This window comes from Nerophis ophidion, linkage group LG23 (genome assembly GCF_033978795.1).
Source record: "Nerophis ophidion isolate RoL-2023_Sa linkage group LG23, RoL_Noph_v1.0, whole genome shotgun sequence".
In the NCBI taxonomy this organism is placed as follows: Eukaryota; Metazoa; Chordata; class Actinopteri; order Syngnathiformes; family Syngnathidae; genus Nerophis; species Nerophis ophidion.
Window position 1 is genome coordinate 41,894,421 of NC_084633.1, and position 16,327 is coordinate 41,910,747.

General features: G+C 41.0%; 1 protein-coding gene across 1 annotated transcript in view; it reads left to right on the forward strand.

The window, feature by feature from the left end:
• The first annotated feature begins 5,272 nt into the window (after positions 1-5,272).
• tbcd (tubulin folding cofactor D) overlaps positions 5,273-16,327 on the forward strand; it is an 82,461-nt gene continuing 71,406 nt past the window's right edge. Inside the window, exons 1-4 of the mRNA XM_061884678.1 lie at positions 5,273-5,755; positions 5,830-5,880; positions 10,352-10,449; positions 14,867-14,968. Coding sequence (XP_061740662.1) covers positions 5,518-5,755; positions 5,830-5,880; positions 10,352-10,449; positions 14,867-14,968 — 489 coding nt within the window. The 5' untranslated portion in view covers positions 5,273-5,517. The remainder of the gene's footprint in view (positions 5,756-5,829; positions 5,881-10,351; positions 10,450-14,866; positions 14,969-16,327) is intronic.

Sequence of the window (16,327 nt, forward strand, 5' to 3'; positions counted from 1 at the left end):
CTGTGACGCCAGAAATTTGGCCGCCATCTTGAAGTGGTGATGAGGAGCCGGCTAGCAGCCTAAAGCAGAGTTTTTCAACCTTTTTTGAGCCAACGCACATTTTTTTTGTCGAAAAAATCCGAAAGCACACTACCATCAGAAAAAAACAAATAAACAAAACTTAGTTGACAGTAAAAAGTTGTGGCATTTGTTGAATATGACTTTAAAGCTGGATCGGTTCGCAGCCGAGTGTGAAGCGACCGGAATGAGAATCAGCACCTCCAAGTCCGAGTCCATGGTTCTCGCCCGGAAAAGGGTGGAGTGCCATCTCCGGGTTGGGGAGGAGACCCTGCCCCAAGTGGAGGAGTTCAAGTACCTAGGAGTCTTGTTCACGAGAGAGGGAAGAGTGGATGGTGAGATGGACAGGCGGATCGGTGCGGCGTCTTCAGTAATGCGGACGTTGTACCGATCTGTTGTGGTGAAGAAGGAGCTGAGCCGGAAGGCAAAGCTCTCAATTTACCGGTCGATCTACGTTCCCATCCTCACCTATGGTCATGAGTTTTGGGTCATGACCAAAAGGACAAGATCACGGGTACAAGCGGCCGAAATGAGTTTCCTCCGCCGTGTGGCGGGTCTCTCCCTTAGAGATAGGGTGAGAAGCTCTGCCATCCGGGAGGAACTCAAAGTAAAGCCGCTGCTCCTCCACATGGAGAGGAGCCAGATGAGGTGGTTCGGGCATCTGGTCAGGATGCCACCCGAATGCCTCCCTAGGGAGGTGTTTAGGGCACGTCCAACCGGTAGGAGGCCACGGGGAAGACCCAGGACACGTTGGGAAGACTATGTCTCCCGGCTGGCCTGAGAACGCCTCGGGATCCCCCAGGAAGAGCTAGAAGAAGTGGCTGGGGAGAGGGAAGTCTGGGTTTCCCTGCTTAGGCTGTTGCCCCCGCGACCCGACCTCGGATAAGCGGAAGAAGATGGATGGATGGATGGATGGACTTTAAAGCATAAGTAAGCATGCATGACTATAGCTCTTCTCTCAAAGTAGGTGTACTGTCACCACCTGTCACATCACACCCTGACTTATTTGCATTTGTTTGCTGTTTTCCTTTGTGTAGTGTTTTACTTCTTGTCTTGTGCTCCTATTTTGGTGGCTTTTTCTCTTGTTTTGGTATTTCCCTGTAGCAGTGTCATGTCTTCATTTGAGCGATATTTCCCGCACCTACTTTGTTTTAGCAATCAAGAATATTTCAGTTGTTTTTATCCTTCTTTGTGGGGACATTGTTGATTGTCATGTCATGTTCGGATGTACTTTGTGGACGCCGTCTTTGCTCCACAGTAAGTCTTTGCTGTCGTCCAGCATTCTGTTTTTAATTTGTAGCCAATTCAGTTTTAGTTTTGTTCTGCACAGCCTTCCCTAAGCTTCGATGCCATAGGGGCACTCACTCTCCCACTGCGTGGCGCAGTGGCTGTGCGCAACCCGAGGGTCCTTGGTTCAATCCCCACCTAGTACCAACCTCGTCACGTCCGTTGTGTCCTGAGCAAGACACTTCACCCTTGCTCCTGATGGGTCCTGGTTAGTGCCTTGCATGGCAGCTCCCTCCATCAGTGTGTGAATGTGTGTGTGAATGTGGAAGTAGTGTCAAAGCGCTTTGAGTACCTTGAAGGTAGAAAAGCGCTATACAAGTACAACCCATTTATCATTTATTTATTATTTTTAAGCATTAGAGACCTTTTTACCTGCACCTGTCGACAAAACACTTAGCTACTGGCTGCCACCTACTGATATGGAAGAGTATTACACGGTTACTCTGCACCGACACTCAACAACAACACATCATTTGCAGACTATAATTACTGGTTTGCAAAAAATATTTTGAACCCAAATAGGTGAAATTAGATAATCTCCCACGGGACACCAGACTGTAGCTCACGAGGCACAGTGGTTGAAAAACACTGATCTATAGGTTCTTAATATATATAGATATTTAATGTTGTTTATGTAGGATATATGCATGTGTATATATAACCTAATCATATTGTTTCTGCAATTTAAAAATAGCTGACCGTTTTTTCCAAGGGGATTATATTCCCAGTTTTGATTCCAGACATCTGGTCACTTATAGCATCCATCCATCCTTTTTCTACCGATTCTCCCTTTTGGGATCGCTGGAGCATATCTCAGACAAGTCGCCACCTCATCACAGGGCCAACACAGATAGACAACATTCACACACTAGGGACCATTTAGTGTTGCCAATCAACCTATCCCCAGGTGCATGTCTTTGGAGGTGGGAGGAGCCTATCCCCAGGTGCGTGTCTTTGGAGGTGGGAGGGGCCTATCCCCAGGTGCATGTCTTTGGAGGTGGGAGGAGCCTATCCCCAGGTGCATGTCTTTGGAGGTGGGAGGAGCCTATCCCCAGGTGCATGTCTTTGGAGGTGGGAGGAGCCTATCTCCAGGTGCATGTCTTTGGAGGTGGGAGGAGCCTATCCCCAGGTGCATGTCTTTGGAAGTGGGAGGAGCCTATCCGCAGGTGCATGTCTTTGGAGGTGGGAGGGGCCTATACCCAGGTGTATGTATTTGGAGGTGGGAGGGGCTTATCCACAGGTGCATGTTTATGGCGATGGGGGAAAGCTGGAGTACCTGGAGGGAACCCACGCAGACACGGGGAGAACATGAAAACTCCGCACAGAAAGATCCCGAGCCCGGGATTGAACTCAGGACCTTCTTATTGTGAGGCAGACGCACTATTTTATAGTATATGAGAATATTCTATTACTGTTAAGCAAACTATGAATAATAAAACATGTATCCTTTATCAAAGCTACATGTATGAGGAAAAAAAGGGGTGAAAAAGAGTGGTATTGAGTGAGGTAAGATGAATGACAGTTCATTGCTCCTGACAAATGAATTGGACTGAGTGGAGCGCATCACCACTCCAAGATGGCCGCCCCGCGTCTCGTCAGCGCCAGTAGGCAGTAGCGCTCCATGCTGCGTACCCTTATAACAGTGGTGTCCAAAGTGCAGCTCGGGGGCCATTTGCTGACTGCAGGTCATTTTTTAACGGCCCCACGGCACATTTTAAAAATACATAAAAAGTGATATAAAGGAGCAAACAGGTGAAATGTAACAAGTTACTCTAATAACACAAAGCTGCCATGCAGGCTGTTTCTTTCTTTAAAGAATAGCAATAAATCAAAATCAATGTCATTATGAATTATTGACCAATTCAAGGCTCCAATTACGTCACGTTAAATTCTCCACTTTGAGATTTTCTTTGGGCAAAATGTTGCATATTTTGTGTTTGCCATATAAAAAACTGAGCTAGAAGGGCCTAAAATGAACAAACAATAAACTTAAACAACAATAAAACTTATAATTGACGGATAGATCTGAAGTTGATCTCAAGATTATTGTGTTTAAAGTAAACAGTAAAAAAAAATTATAATTTATTTTGTAACACTTTAATGAGTAGGACCCTTTTGGATCCCCAATAATTTTAGTGTGATTTGTTTTTAAGTGTCATCGCTCAAAAAATAATAATGAATTAAAAGCAATGGTGTTATTAGTTATTGACTTTTTTAAGGCTCCAATTATTATATAATCTCAAATATTGTACTTGAAAAAATTATTGGGTGATAATATTGCATATTTAGTGATTTTTTCCATAAAAATAAACATTTTTTAGTGACAAAAAGAGCATACAACTTAAATCTTTAAAATCATTATGTTGACAAATAGACCTAATGCTGATCTAGAGCAGTAGTTTTTAACCTCGTTGGATGTACTGAACCCCTCCAGTTTCAGAAGCGCATTCACCGAACCCTTCTTTAGTGAAAAGTAAAATGTTTTTTTTTCAAATTCAAGACAAAGTTGTTTTTGTTACCACTTTAGTATAGGTGAACATATTCTAAGTAGCAAAGACTTAATTTAGAGTTATTTGGACACTGGGGGAACATATTCTAAGTAACAAAGACTTAATTTAGAGTTATTTGGTTAGGGCCAGGGTTAAAGGGTTAGGGTTATAATAAGGCCATGCCGAATAAGGCATTAATTAGTACTCAATGACTAGTTAAGAGCCAATACATTACTAATTTGCATTTTTTTAAGCAACTAATTAATGGGAATATGTTCCACATACTAAAGTGTTACCATGTTTTTTTCTACTGGTGCACAAAATCAACCGTGCATGAACATCACCTTGTTCAAACAACAAAACCAACACAGTGCATTAACTCACAACAAATGACACACCTGCAAATCAGTCAGCTGTTGCCTTATCTTTAATATGCCCACAGGGAGAAGTTTGTATTTACATGAAGAGTCGGGTGTGTTTTGATCTCTGTCGAACCCCTGAGGCCGACTCACCGAACCCTTAGGGTTCGATCGAACCCTGGTTAAGAACCACTGATCCAGAGAATTAAAACTTGAATGATAATATCAATCAATCAATCAATCAATGTTCATTTATATAGCCCTAAATCACTAGTGTTGAATAATGACACATTTTTTTATATTTTTTTGACCAATTCGGTGGCCGAAATGTATATTTTTTATACATATATTGCAGGGGTAGGGCACCTATGGCTCGCGAGCCAGATGTGGCTCTTTTGATGACTGCTTCTGGCTCTCGGATAAATCCGAGCTGACACTTCTTAACACAATAAGTAATGAATAATTCCACTTGTAATCACAGTGTTAAAAATAACGTTAAAAATATAAAAATGCTCATGCATTTGAATCCATCCATCCTTTTTTCTACCGCACCTGTTCAAGAAGTTGCCTTAAAGGTAAGAAATAATGTATTTATTATTGGTTAGTGTAGGGCTAGCCCTCTTGGGGGTTCTTCAACAAGGCCCAGGTGGGCCATTTACACACATGTCGCTGATTTTGAGGCCGGTCCTGGCAACACCCCGCTTCGCTGCAGACCCGCAGGCCACGCCGCCCTCCTAAGTTAGCTTCAGAATAACAACGTTATTACAAAGAATAAGAGACCTATTATACTCTAGAAATGTTGGTCTTAATTAAAAATGCACAGTTTTAGTTGTGTTCAGTGTTAAAAATATATTATATGGCTCTTACGTAAATATATTTTAAAATATTTGGCATCTTGGCTCTCTCAGCCAAAAAGGTTCCCGACCCCTGATATATTGTATTGTTTTTTAAAATAAAAAATATCAAAATGGCCCCCGCTTGCTTTGATTTTTCAGTCTGCGGCCCTCAGTGGAAAAAGTTTGGACACCCCTGCCTTATAGGGTCAAGCGTCTTTGTTTTGCTTCCGACTAGGCCTATGTTGACGCATGCGCTCTACAGTCCCGTGTTGAACATTCCGCATGGTCGTGCTAGTATTGGCAGGGCGGGAGCAGCAGGTGACAGTCCGCTTACTTCAAGATGAATAGCTTCATTTAACTTAACGAGGTACATTGTTAAACATTTTTCTAAAGCGTCGCTTGGTTCATATATGTCACACGACATCGGCCTCACATTTCCTCGCCGCTAGAAGCTAACGTTAGCTGCTAGCACAAAAATACTTGGTCGGAATGCCGTTGTCCAAAGGTCAAAGTGCGGGTGATGAAGGTCATCTGCTTCCATCTCAAATGGAGATTGACGATGTGACGGAGGAGATCGGGGCCGCGGGGGATACTCGAGACGTCTCCCTGAGAACATGTGTGCTGGAGGGCTTCATTGAGAAGGACATGACCGCAGCTCTCATCGCCAGTCTGCCGGAGGTCCACAGCCAGCTGGCCGGCAGAGAGTCGGCCGCGGAGAAGCTCCTGGGTGAGGCCCGCTGGATGTTGGCACCTACTGACGTCATCTATGCCCCTGTCTTATAACTGCATTTCCATTTCCAGTCACACTCAACCAGTATTTGGACCAGCCTCATCTTCTGGACCCACACCTGGGTATGTTGTCTTCTAAAGATCAACCTCATGTTTATGTCTCATTACCAGGCTGAGAACCATATTACCAGATGAAAACAAACCCACACTTGGGTATGTTCTCATCCAAAGATCAACCTCTTGTTTACGTCTCATTACCAGGCTGACAACCATATTACCAGATGAGAGCAAACCCACACTTGGTTATGTTCTCATCCAAAGAGCAACCTCGAGTTTATGTCTCATTACCAGGCTGACAACCATATTACCAGATGAAAACAAACCCACACTTTGGTATGTTCTCATCCAAAGATCAACCTTATGTTTACGTCTCATTACCAGGCTGACAACCATATTACCAGATGAAAACAAACCCACACTTTGGTATGTTCTCATCCAAAGATCAACCTCTTGTTTACGTCTCATTACCAGGCTGACAACCATATTACCAGATGAAAACAAGCCCACACTTGGGTATGTTCTCATCCAGAGATCAACCTCGTATTTACGTCTCATTACCAGGCTGACAACCATATTACCAGATGAGAGCAAACCCACACTTGGTTATGTTCTCATCCAAAGAGCAACCTCGAGTTTATGTCTCATTACCAGGCTGACAACCATATTACCAGATGAGAACAATGTTCTCATCCAAAGATCAACCTCATGTTTACGTCTTAATACCAGGCTGACAACCATATTACAAGATGAAAACAAGCCCACACTTGGGTATGTTCTCATCCAAAGATCAACCTCGTGCTTACGTCTCATTACCAGGCTGACAACCATATTACCAGATGTGCACAAACCCACACTTAAGTATGTTCTCATCCAAAGATCAACCTCGTATTTACGTCTCATTACCAGGCTGACAACCATATTACCAGATGAAAACAAACCCACACTTGGGTATGTTCTCATCCAAAGATCAACCTCGTGCTTACGTCTCATTACCAGGCTGACAACCATATTACCAGATGAAAACAAACCCACACTTGGGTATGTTCTCATCCAAAGATCAACCTCGTGCTTACGTCTCATTACCAGGCTGACAACCATATTACCAGATGAAAACAAACCCACACTTGGGTATGTTCTCATCCAAAGATCAACCTCGTGTTTACGTCTCATAACCAGGCTGACAACCATATTACCAGATGTGCACAAACCCACACTTAAGTATGTTCTCATCCAAAGATCAACCTCGTGTTTACGTCTCATAACCAGGCTGACAACCATATTACCAGATGAAAACAAACCCACACTTGGGTATGTTCTCATCCAGAGATCAACCTCGTGCTTACGTCTCATTACCAAGCTGACAACCATATTACCGGATGTGCACAAACCCACACTTAAGTATGTTCTCATCCAAAGATCAACCTCGTGTTTACGTCTCATAACCAGGCTGACAACCATATTACCAGATGAAAACAAACCCACACTTGGGTATGTTCTCATCCAGAGATCAACCTCGTGTTTTCGTCTCATTACCAGGCTGACAACCATATTACCAGATGTGCACAAACCCACACTTAAGTATGTTCTCATCCAAAGATCAACCTCGTGTTTACGTCTCATAACCAGGCTGACAACCATATTACCAGATGAAAACAAACCCACACTTGGGTATGTTCTCATCCAGAGATCAACCTCGTGTTTACGTCTCATTACCAGGCTGACAACCATATTACCAGATGAAAACAAACCCACACTTGGGTATGATCTCATCTAAAGATCAACCTTATGTTTATGTCTCATTACTAGGCTGACAACCATACAATTTTGGTGTTTTAGCAAGTAGGACATTTATTCCGTATTTTGTTTATAGTCATATCAAATATAGATGCATTAAATAGGTAAATGCAACTTGAATTACAACATTATATTTTGTAACATACCAAACAGTGTCATTTCTCTTAATATCTCATTGACAAAATGATTCAACCCCTTGAAGATCATAACTCTTAAGAACAGAATTTGAATACGGTCTTTTCAATCAGGTGTTGAAAACACCTGTAGATGTGATTAGAACCATAACGAGCAACAATTAAACTGATTGAAAAAGACTGTGATGCTCAGCTTCTTGTAGATGGTCAATGGTGTATTTGCAACATGGTGAAGTCCAGGGAGTGGTCAAAGAAGTCAAGAGAGGAGGTAATTTCTCTTCATAAGAAAGGATATGGATATAAGAAAATAGCAAAGACATTACAGATTCCAAGAGACACAGTTGGGAGCATAATTCGCAAATTTAAAGCAAAAGGCACAGTGGAAACACTACCTGGGCGTGGTAGAAAGAGGATGCTGTGTGCAACTGCTGTCCGGTATTTGAAGCATACAGTGGTGAAAACCCCCCGGGTAACAGCTGAGGAACTACAACAGGACATTGCAGAGGGGGTAACGCAGGTTTCGTCCCAGACAATAAGGCGCGCACTACGAGATGAAGGCCTCCATGCCAGAACTTCCAGGCGCACCCCATTTCTGACTACCAGGCACAAGAAAAATAGACTCCAGTATGCCAAAAATCCTCTGGCCAAACCCCAAAGGTTTTGGGAAACTGTTCTACGGAGTGATGAGACAAAAGTGGAACTCTTTGGACCTTTGAATCAACGTTATGTCTGGAGAAGAAAAAATGAAGCTTACAAAGAGAAGAACACCTTTCCCACTGTTAAGCATGGTGGGGGGTCAATCATCCTCTGGGGCTGTTTCTCTGCTTCAGGTACCGGGAATCTCCAGCGCGTCCAAGGCATTATGAATTCTATTTCCTAGCAGGATATATTAGCTGCAAATGTCATGAAGTCAGTGAGGAAGCTGAGGCTTGGGAGACGTTGGACCTTCCAACAGGACAAGGATCGCAAGCATACCTCCAAATCAATATCAGAGTGGTTGCAGAAGAAGGGCTGGAAGACTCTGGAGTGGCCTTCACAGTGGCCAGACCTAAATCCTCTAGAAAAGCTGTGGTGGGACTTGAAGAAGGCAGTTGCAGCACGCAAGCCCAAGAATATGAATGAACTGGAGGCCTTTGCCCAAGAGGAATGGGCTAAAATACCCGTAGATGGTTGCAAGAAGCTTATGTATCACCTTTGAAGGATGTCATTACTGCCAAAGGCTGTTCTACTAAGTACTAAAGATGCATGGAACTAGGGGCTTGAATCATTTTGTCAATGAGATGTTAAGACAAATGTCCTTTTTTGGTATTTTGTAAAATACAGTGTTACAATTTCAGTTGCATTTGTCTATTTGACACATCTTTATTTGATATGACTATAAACAAAATACAGAATAAATGTCCAATTTGCTAAAACACCAAAATTGTGTGGGGGTTGAATCATTTTGATCACAACTGTATGTTCTAATCTAAAGATCAACCTCATGTTTATGTCTCATTACCAAGCTGACAACCATATTACCAGATAAAAACAAACCCACACTTGGCTATGTTCCCCTCCAAAGATCAACCCCGTGTTTACGTCTCATTACCAGGCTGACAACCATATTACCAGATGAGAACAAACCCACACTTAGGTATGTTCTCATCCAAAGATCAACCTCATGTTTACGTCACATTACCAGGCTGACAACCATATTACCAGATGAATACAAACCCACACCTGGGTATGTTCTCATCTAAAGATCAACCTCGTGTTTACGTCTTATTACCACATTGACAACCATATTACCAGATGAGAACAAACCCACACTTGGGTATGTTCTCATCCAAAGATCAACCTCATGTTTACGTCTCATTACCAGGCTGACAACCATATTACCAGATGAGAACAAACCCACACTTAGGTATGTTCTCATCTAAAGATCAACCCCATGTTTACGTCTCATTACCACATTGACAACCATATTACCAGATGAGAACAAACCCACACTTGGGTATGTTCTCATCTAAAGAGCAACCTCATGTTTACGTCTCATTACCAGGCTGACAACCATATTACCAGATGAGAACAAACCCACACTTAGGTATGTTCTCATCTAAAGATCAACCCCATGTTTACGTCTCATTACCACATTGACAACCATATTACCAGATGAGAACAAACCCACACTTGGGTATGTTCTCATCTAAAGTTCAACCTCATGTTTACGTCTCATTACCAGGCTGACAACCGTAGTACCAGATTAAAACAAACCCACACTTGGGTATGTTCTCATCTAAAGATCAATCTCGTGTTTACATCTCATTACCAGGCTGACAACCATATTATGAGATGAGAACAAACCCACACTTGGGTATGTTCTCATTTAAACATCAACCACATGTTTACGTCTCATTACCAGGCTGACAACCATATTACCAGATGAGAACAAACCCACACTTGGGTGTGTTCTCATCTAAAGAGCAACCTCATGTATATGTCTCATTACCAGGCTGAGAACAATATTACCAGCTGAGAACAAACCCACACTAGTGTGTGTTCTCATCTAAAGATCGACCTCATGTTAAAGTCTCATTACCAATCATCTTTTCTTCATGTTTCAGATTGGATGGTCAATATGATCCTGGAATATGTTAGGAATGAAGACTGCCCTCCTTCCCTGTTTCATCTGAGCTTCAAGTTTCTTTACCTCATCTGTAAGGTCAGCAATTACTGCCATTTGACTAAAAAATGTTTATTGGAACTGAGCGGGTCGTTCCAAAATCTAGCATTATTGATGCTGGAATTTAGAGAGTTTAAACCACGGGTATCCAACGTACGACCCGAGGGCCGGATTAGACCCGCGTACATGTTTTATCCAGCCCGCGTGATACAGTTTAAGTACAAAAATAAACCTGAAAGTTTTGAATGAAAGAAACAGCTGTTATAAATATGTCCACTGGATGTCGCAATAGTAATTATTTGTATCTTTGCAGATCAGTGTTTTTCATCCACTGTGTGCCGTGAAAGATTGTCATTTCACCTAGCTGGGTTAAAAGTAGTTTTTCAAACCACTAATTATAATCAGCAAATAATGTGCCCTTGTTGTGTGTCGGTGCTGTCTAAAGCTCGGCAGAGTAACCGTGTAATACTCTTCCATATCAGTAGGTGGCAGCAGATAGCTGATTGCTTTGTAGATGTCGGGAACGACGACAATGGTTTGTCGTGATTCCAATGTGCAGACTACAGCGGGAGGCAGTGTTGCAGGTAAAGCAAAAATGAACAAAAGGTGAGTGCTGCTAAGAAAAGGCATTGAAGCTTAGGGAAGGCTATGTAAAACGAAACTAACAACTGAACTGGCTGCAAAGTAAAGAAAAACAGAATGCTGGACGACAGTAAAGACTTACTGTGGAGCAAAGACAATGTACATCTGAACATGATATGACTATCAACAATGTCCCCACAAAGAAAGTTAAAAACAACTGAAATATTATTGATTGCTAAAACAACGTAGGTGCAGGAAATATTGCTCATAGGAAGACATGAAACTGCTTCTGGAAAATACCAACCAAACAGGAAAAGTCATTAAGATTAAGGAGCGCAAAATCAGTTTGTAGGAAAACAGAACATCAGACGGTCAAATGTGCGAGAAAATGAGAGCACACCGTGTTGACAAACAATGTTGCAACCTTGTGTGGAAACCGCAGGTGCAGAAACACAACACAAAAGAAGAATCCCTGTGGGATGCAGAAACTGTCAGAGAAATTTTCCGTGCAACGTTCATATTGTTGTTACTCAGCCAGCGTTTGTGGGTCTGATGGACCCCTTGCGTTTTTTGTGGCTTTTAATGCCTCACAATCAAACACTTTTATGTTCAAATACTAAACAGATGTTTATTGGGAAAAGGTAAATGATAAATGGGTTGTACTTGTATAGCGCTTTTCTACCTTCAAGGTCCTCAAAGCGCTTTGACACTACTTCCACATTTACCCATTCACACACACATTCACACACTGATGGAGGGAGCTGCCATGCAAGGCGCTAACCACCACCCATCAGGAGCAAGGGTGAAGTGTCCTGCTCAAGGACACAACGGACGTGACGAGGTTGGTACTAGGTGGGGATTGAACCGGGGACCCTCGGGTTGCGCACGGCCACTTTCCCACTGTGCCATGCCGTCCCTGGTAAAGGTAAACATCTGTTCAGTATTTGAACATAAAAGTGTTTGATTGTGAGGCATTAAAAGCTACAAAATGCACGGGGTCCATCAGACCCACAAACGCTGGCTGACTAACAACAATATGAACATGACACAAGGGTTAAATGACTTTTCCTTGGCTGTTATTTGTTGTGTTGTCACTTCATGTGGCGTTCTGGAAGTGGGAGCGTTGTCCAAACTTGCTCCACTGTCACTTCCGTTGTTTAGGTCTTGTGGCTCAGACGGGCAGCCAGACTTAACGTTTAACATCTTTATCGTTAAAAGTGCTAAACTTGCTATAAAGTCTGCCAGTGTTAAAGACAATATTTTCCTATATCTAGTATCAATAAAATCGATCAATTCCCTTTTTAAAACAATCTTAGAATGATAACTCTTGTCCGGAAGGCAAACCTGCAGAGTACAGAGCAATGTACTGCATTTTTCGGACTATAAGTCGCTCCAGAGTATAAGTCGCACCTGCCGAAAATGCATAATAAAGAAGCAAAAAAAAAAACATATATACGTCGCACTTGAGTATAAGTCGCATTTTGGGGGTAAATTTATTTGATAAAACCCAACAGCAAGAATAGACATTTGAAAGGCAATTTGAAACAAATAAAGAATAGTGAACAACAGGCTGAATAAGTGTAGGTTATATGAGGCATAAATACCCAACTGCTATGTTAACCTAACATATTATGGTAAGAGTCATTCAAATAACTATAACATATAGAACATGCTATACCTTTACCAAACTATCTCTCACTCCTAATCCATAAATCCCATGAAATCTTATATGTCTAGTCCCTTACATGAATGAGGTAAATAATATTATTTGATATTTTACGGTAATGTGTTAATAATTTCACACATAAGTCGTTCCCGAGTATAAGTCGCACCCCTGGCCAAACTATGAAAAAAACTGTGACTTATAGTCCGAAAAATACGGTAGTTAGATTTAAGGACTATATATAAAATAATAGAAATAATATCGATTAATCATTACAACCCTATTATTTACATAGACTGTACATCAGTGTTTTTCAACTTTTTTTGAGCCAAAAAAATCTGGAGGCACACCACCAGCAGAAATCATTAAAAAACGAAACTCGGTTAACAGTAAAAAGTGGTTGTGGCAATTGTTGGATATGACTTTAAAGCATAAGCAAGCATGCATGGCTATAGTTCTTGTCTCAAAGTAGGTGTACTGTCACCACCTGTCACATCACGCCCTGACATTTTTGCACTTTTTTGCTCTTTTCCTGTGTGTAGTGTTTCCTATTTTGTCGTTTATTGTCATGTCATTTACGGATGTACTTTGTGGACGCCCTCTGCTGCTCCTCACGCTGTAAGTCTTTGCTGTCGTCCAGCATTCTGTTTTTGTTTACTTTATAGCCAGTTGAGTTTTAGTTTTGTTTTGCATAGCCATCCCTAAGCTTCAATGCCTTTTCTTAGCGACACTCGCCTTTTGTTTATTTTTGGTTTAACAATTAGACACCTTTTTACCTGCACCCTGCCCCCCGCTGTCGTCTGCATATTGTGTTTAGACAAACAATGTTCCCAACATCCACAAAGAATTAGCTATCTGCTGCCACCTACTGATATGGAAGAGTATTACACGGTTACTCTGCCGCGCTCTAGACAGCACCGACACTCAACAACGGCACATTATTTGCGGATTATAATTACCGGTTTGCAAGAAATCTTTTTAACCCAATTAGGTGAAATGACATAATCTGCCACACCAGACAACATTTCACGGTACACTAGTATGCCATGGCACCGTGCTTGAAAAACACTGCTGTACACTGCACCTCTGCTCTTGTCTAACATAATAGATATCAATGTAGCATTAAGAAGCGGGACAGGAGGCACACATGTGAGCAACACTAGCATAGCATTGGGAGCTACAGTACTCACATTTCAGTAGCAACTTCATGCTAAGTTAGCCTACTTGCTGGAGATAAACAACATGATAAAACTTACAGCTCCCATGTTTGTAACTGACAACCTGTTAGTCAGCTGAGCTCCAGGTTTTATTTGAAGATAGTAGTGAAGCCTGCTTTTTAAATTTGAACCAACATGTCATGTCCTTCATTAATGTGGAGGTTTGTCTGTCATGAAAACTGTCAACTTTGAAATGACCGTTTTGATCACCTCTTGTCGAACGTCCAGCCAACAAGAGGGGAGATAGACTTAGACTTAGATAAACTTTAATGATCCACGAGGGAAATTGTTGCACACAGTAGCTCGGTTACAAAGGATGGAAAAGACAATGCAGGAATAAAATAGACTAAAAGCAATATAAGGTATAACATATATAGATAATATTTACATAATACTGTATATGTAGAGTTTAGGATATATACTGATATATTATATTATATGTTTGTGTCATATTTAGAATATATAGAATTTTCTCTTATTTGCTGCTCATAAATGCTCTGGAACAGGGGTCTGCAACATTTACTATCAAAAGAGACATTTTACTGCAATTTCAATGAAAGAAAAGTAGTACAGAGACACAAAACATAACACAGCTTACAAATTTTTAAACATTTTCATCTTTTTCATTTTTTATTTACAGGAAATTAACTCTTTATCCTTTCTTTTTTGGAAAACATTCATGGTTAGCTCACCCACACTCGAGAAGCTAAACTGAACACGCAGGCTTCCAGTTTCTTTTTCTTGCCTTTCTTGTGCCTCCGAACTCACTCCTTGTGAATTCACGGCCTCACAGACAGTTAGGAATTATAGATCTATTTTTAAAAAAAAAAAGTAAACTTTGCACACTATGGCGTTAAAAAAAAAATCTGAGGGAGCCACTACAAGCTCTAGTAAAACAATTGCCTTATAGGAGACCTCAAACATAGTCGCCATGAAGTTGTTTACATGTATGCAACAACCCGATGTACAAATACGAATGTGTATGTCTCCCCAGGTGAGAGGCTATAAAATCTTCATGCGGCGTTTACCTCATGAGGTCGCTGACATCCAGCCGGTTTTGGATTTGCTGTCCAGGCAGGACCCTACAGACACAGAGGTAAGATCAACACAATGGAAGCTTTTTAGTCGAGTTTATTTAGTTTATTATTTCTTTGGTCAGTGGTCAACAAAATAAACAGTTTTACATTCATAAATTGAAAATATTGCAGATCTAAAGGGTTTAGGCTGAAGTTGGAAACTTATTGCGCCTAACCATATAAACAATGTCAAATACAAGATTAGCTTCCAAAAATTATGAAATTTCCTTTGCACAACATATTATAAATACACTTTGTACACAACAAAAACACTGTTCCGTTATATACGCAGTAAAGACATGTGAAGTATCCTTGTACACACACGTCTTAGTTAAACCTTTGTACCAATTATATACAAACAATTATACTTCCATTGTTATGTATATCCCACATTTAGTTTGTAATTAACATTGATCATAGTATTAACTACTGTGTTGATTCAAGAGTGATCTACTTTTCCGTGACATTAGTCTTAAAGTGTTTTTTAAATGTGTGAATGGAAGTGTAACATTTGAAGGAATGATCCGAGCTGTTCCAAAGATGAACCCCCCTGACAGAAACACATCAACTTTTTAAGCTCCTTCTTGTGTTTGCTTTGTGATAGATAGCCGAGCCTCTGAGGTCATAGGGACTCTCCCCAGGTTTTAAGCTCTCCTGTAGACACCCAGGCAGCATGTGCTTATGAGCTTTATATGCACAATAACAGTGTTGAGGTCAGCAAGATTGTGCGGTTTTAATGTTTTTAATTGAATAAACAGAGCATTTGTATGGTCATGATAATCTGCATAATTTACAATTCTAATGGATTTCTTTTGAAGTAAGAACATTAGGGGTGTAACGGTACACGAACATTGCGGTTCGGTACGTACCTCGGTTTAGAGGTCACGGTTCGGTTCATTTTCGGCACAGTAAGAAAACAACAAAATATAAATTTTTTGGTTATTTATTTACCAAATTTCCACCAAAATATTTTTCTTAGTGGAATATTTGATGTGAAGTAATGGGAACCTTGGATAGGTCAATAATTCATAATAACATTGATTTTGATTGAATATTATGTTTTTCATAATAACATTGATTTTGATTGAATATTATGTTTTGAGCAAGGACAGTTTGAAAGAAAAAAAAACAGCTTTGTTTTATTAATCAACATTGCAACTTTTTCTAAATTACATTTAACTTTTAAGCTTTTTTATTTCATTTTTGTTATGTTTTTGTTTATTTTAATAGTATTTTTAGAATGTGCCGTGGGCCTTTAAAACATTAGCTGTGGGCCGCAAATGGCCTCCGGGGCACACTTTATAAACCCCTGCTATAGATGCGCGTTTATCATAACTCTCTCTCTGTCTCTGCCCCTCCCTCACAAATGCTGTTGCGTG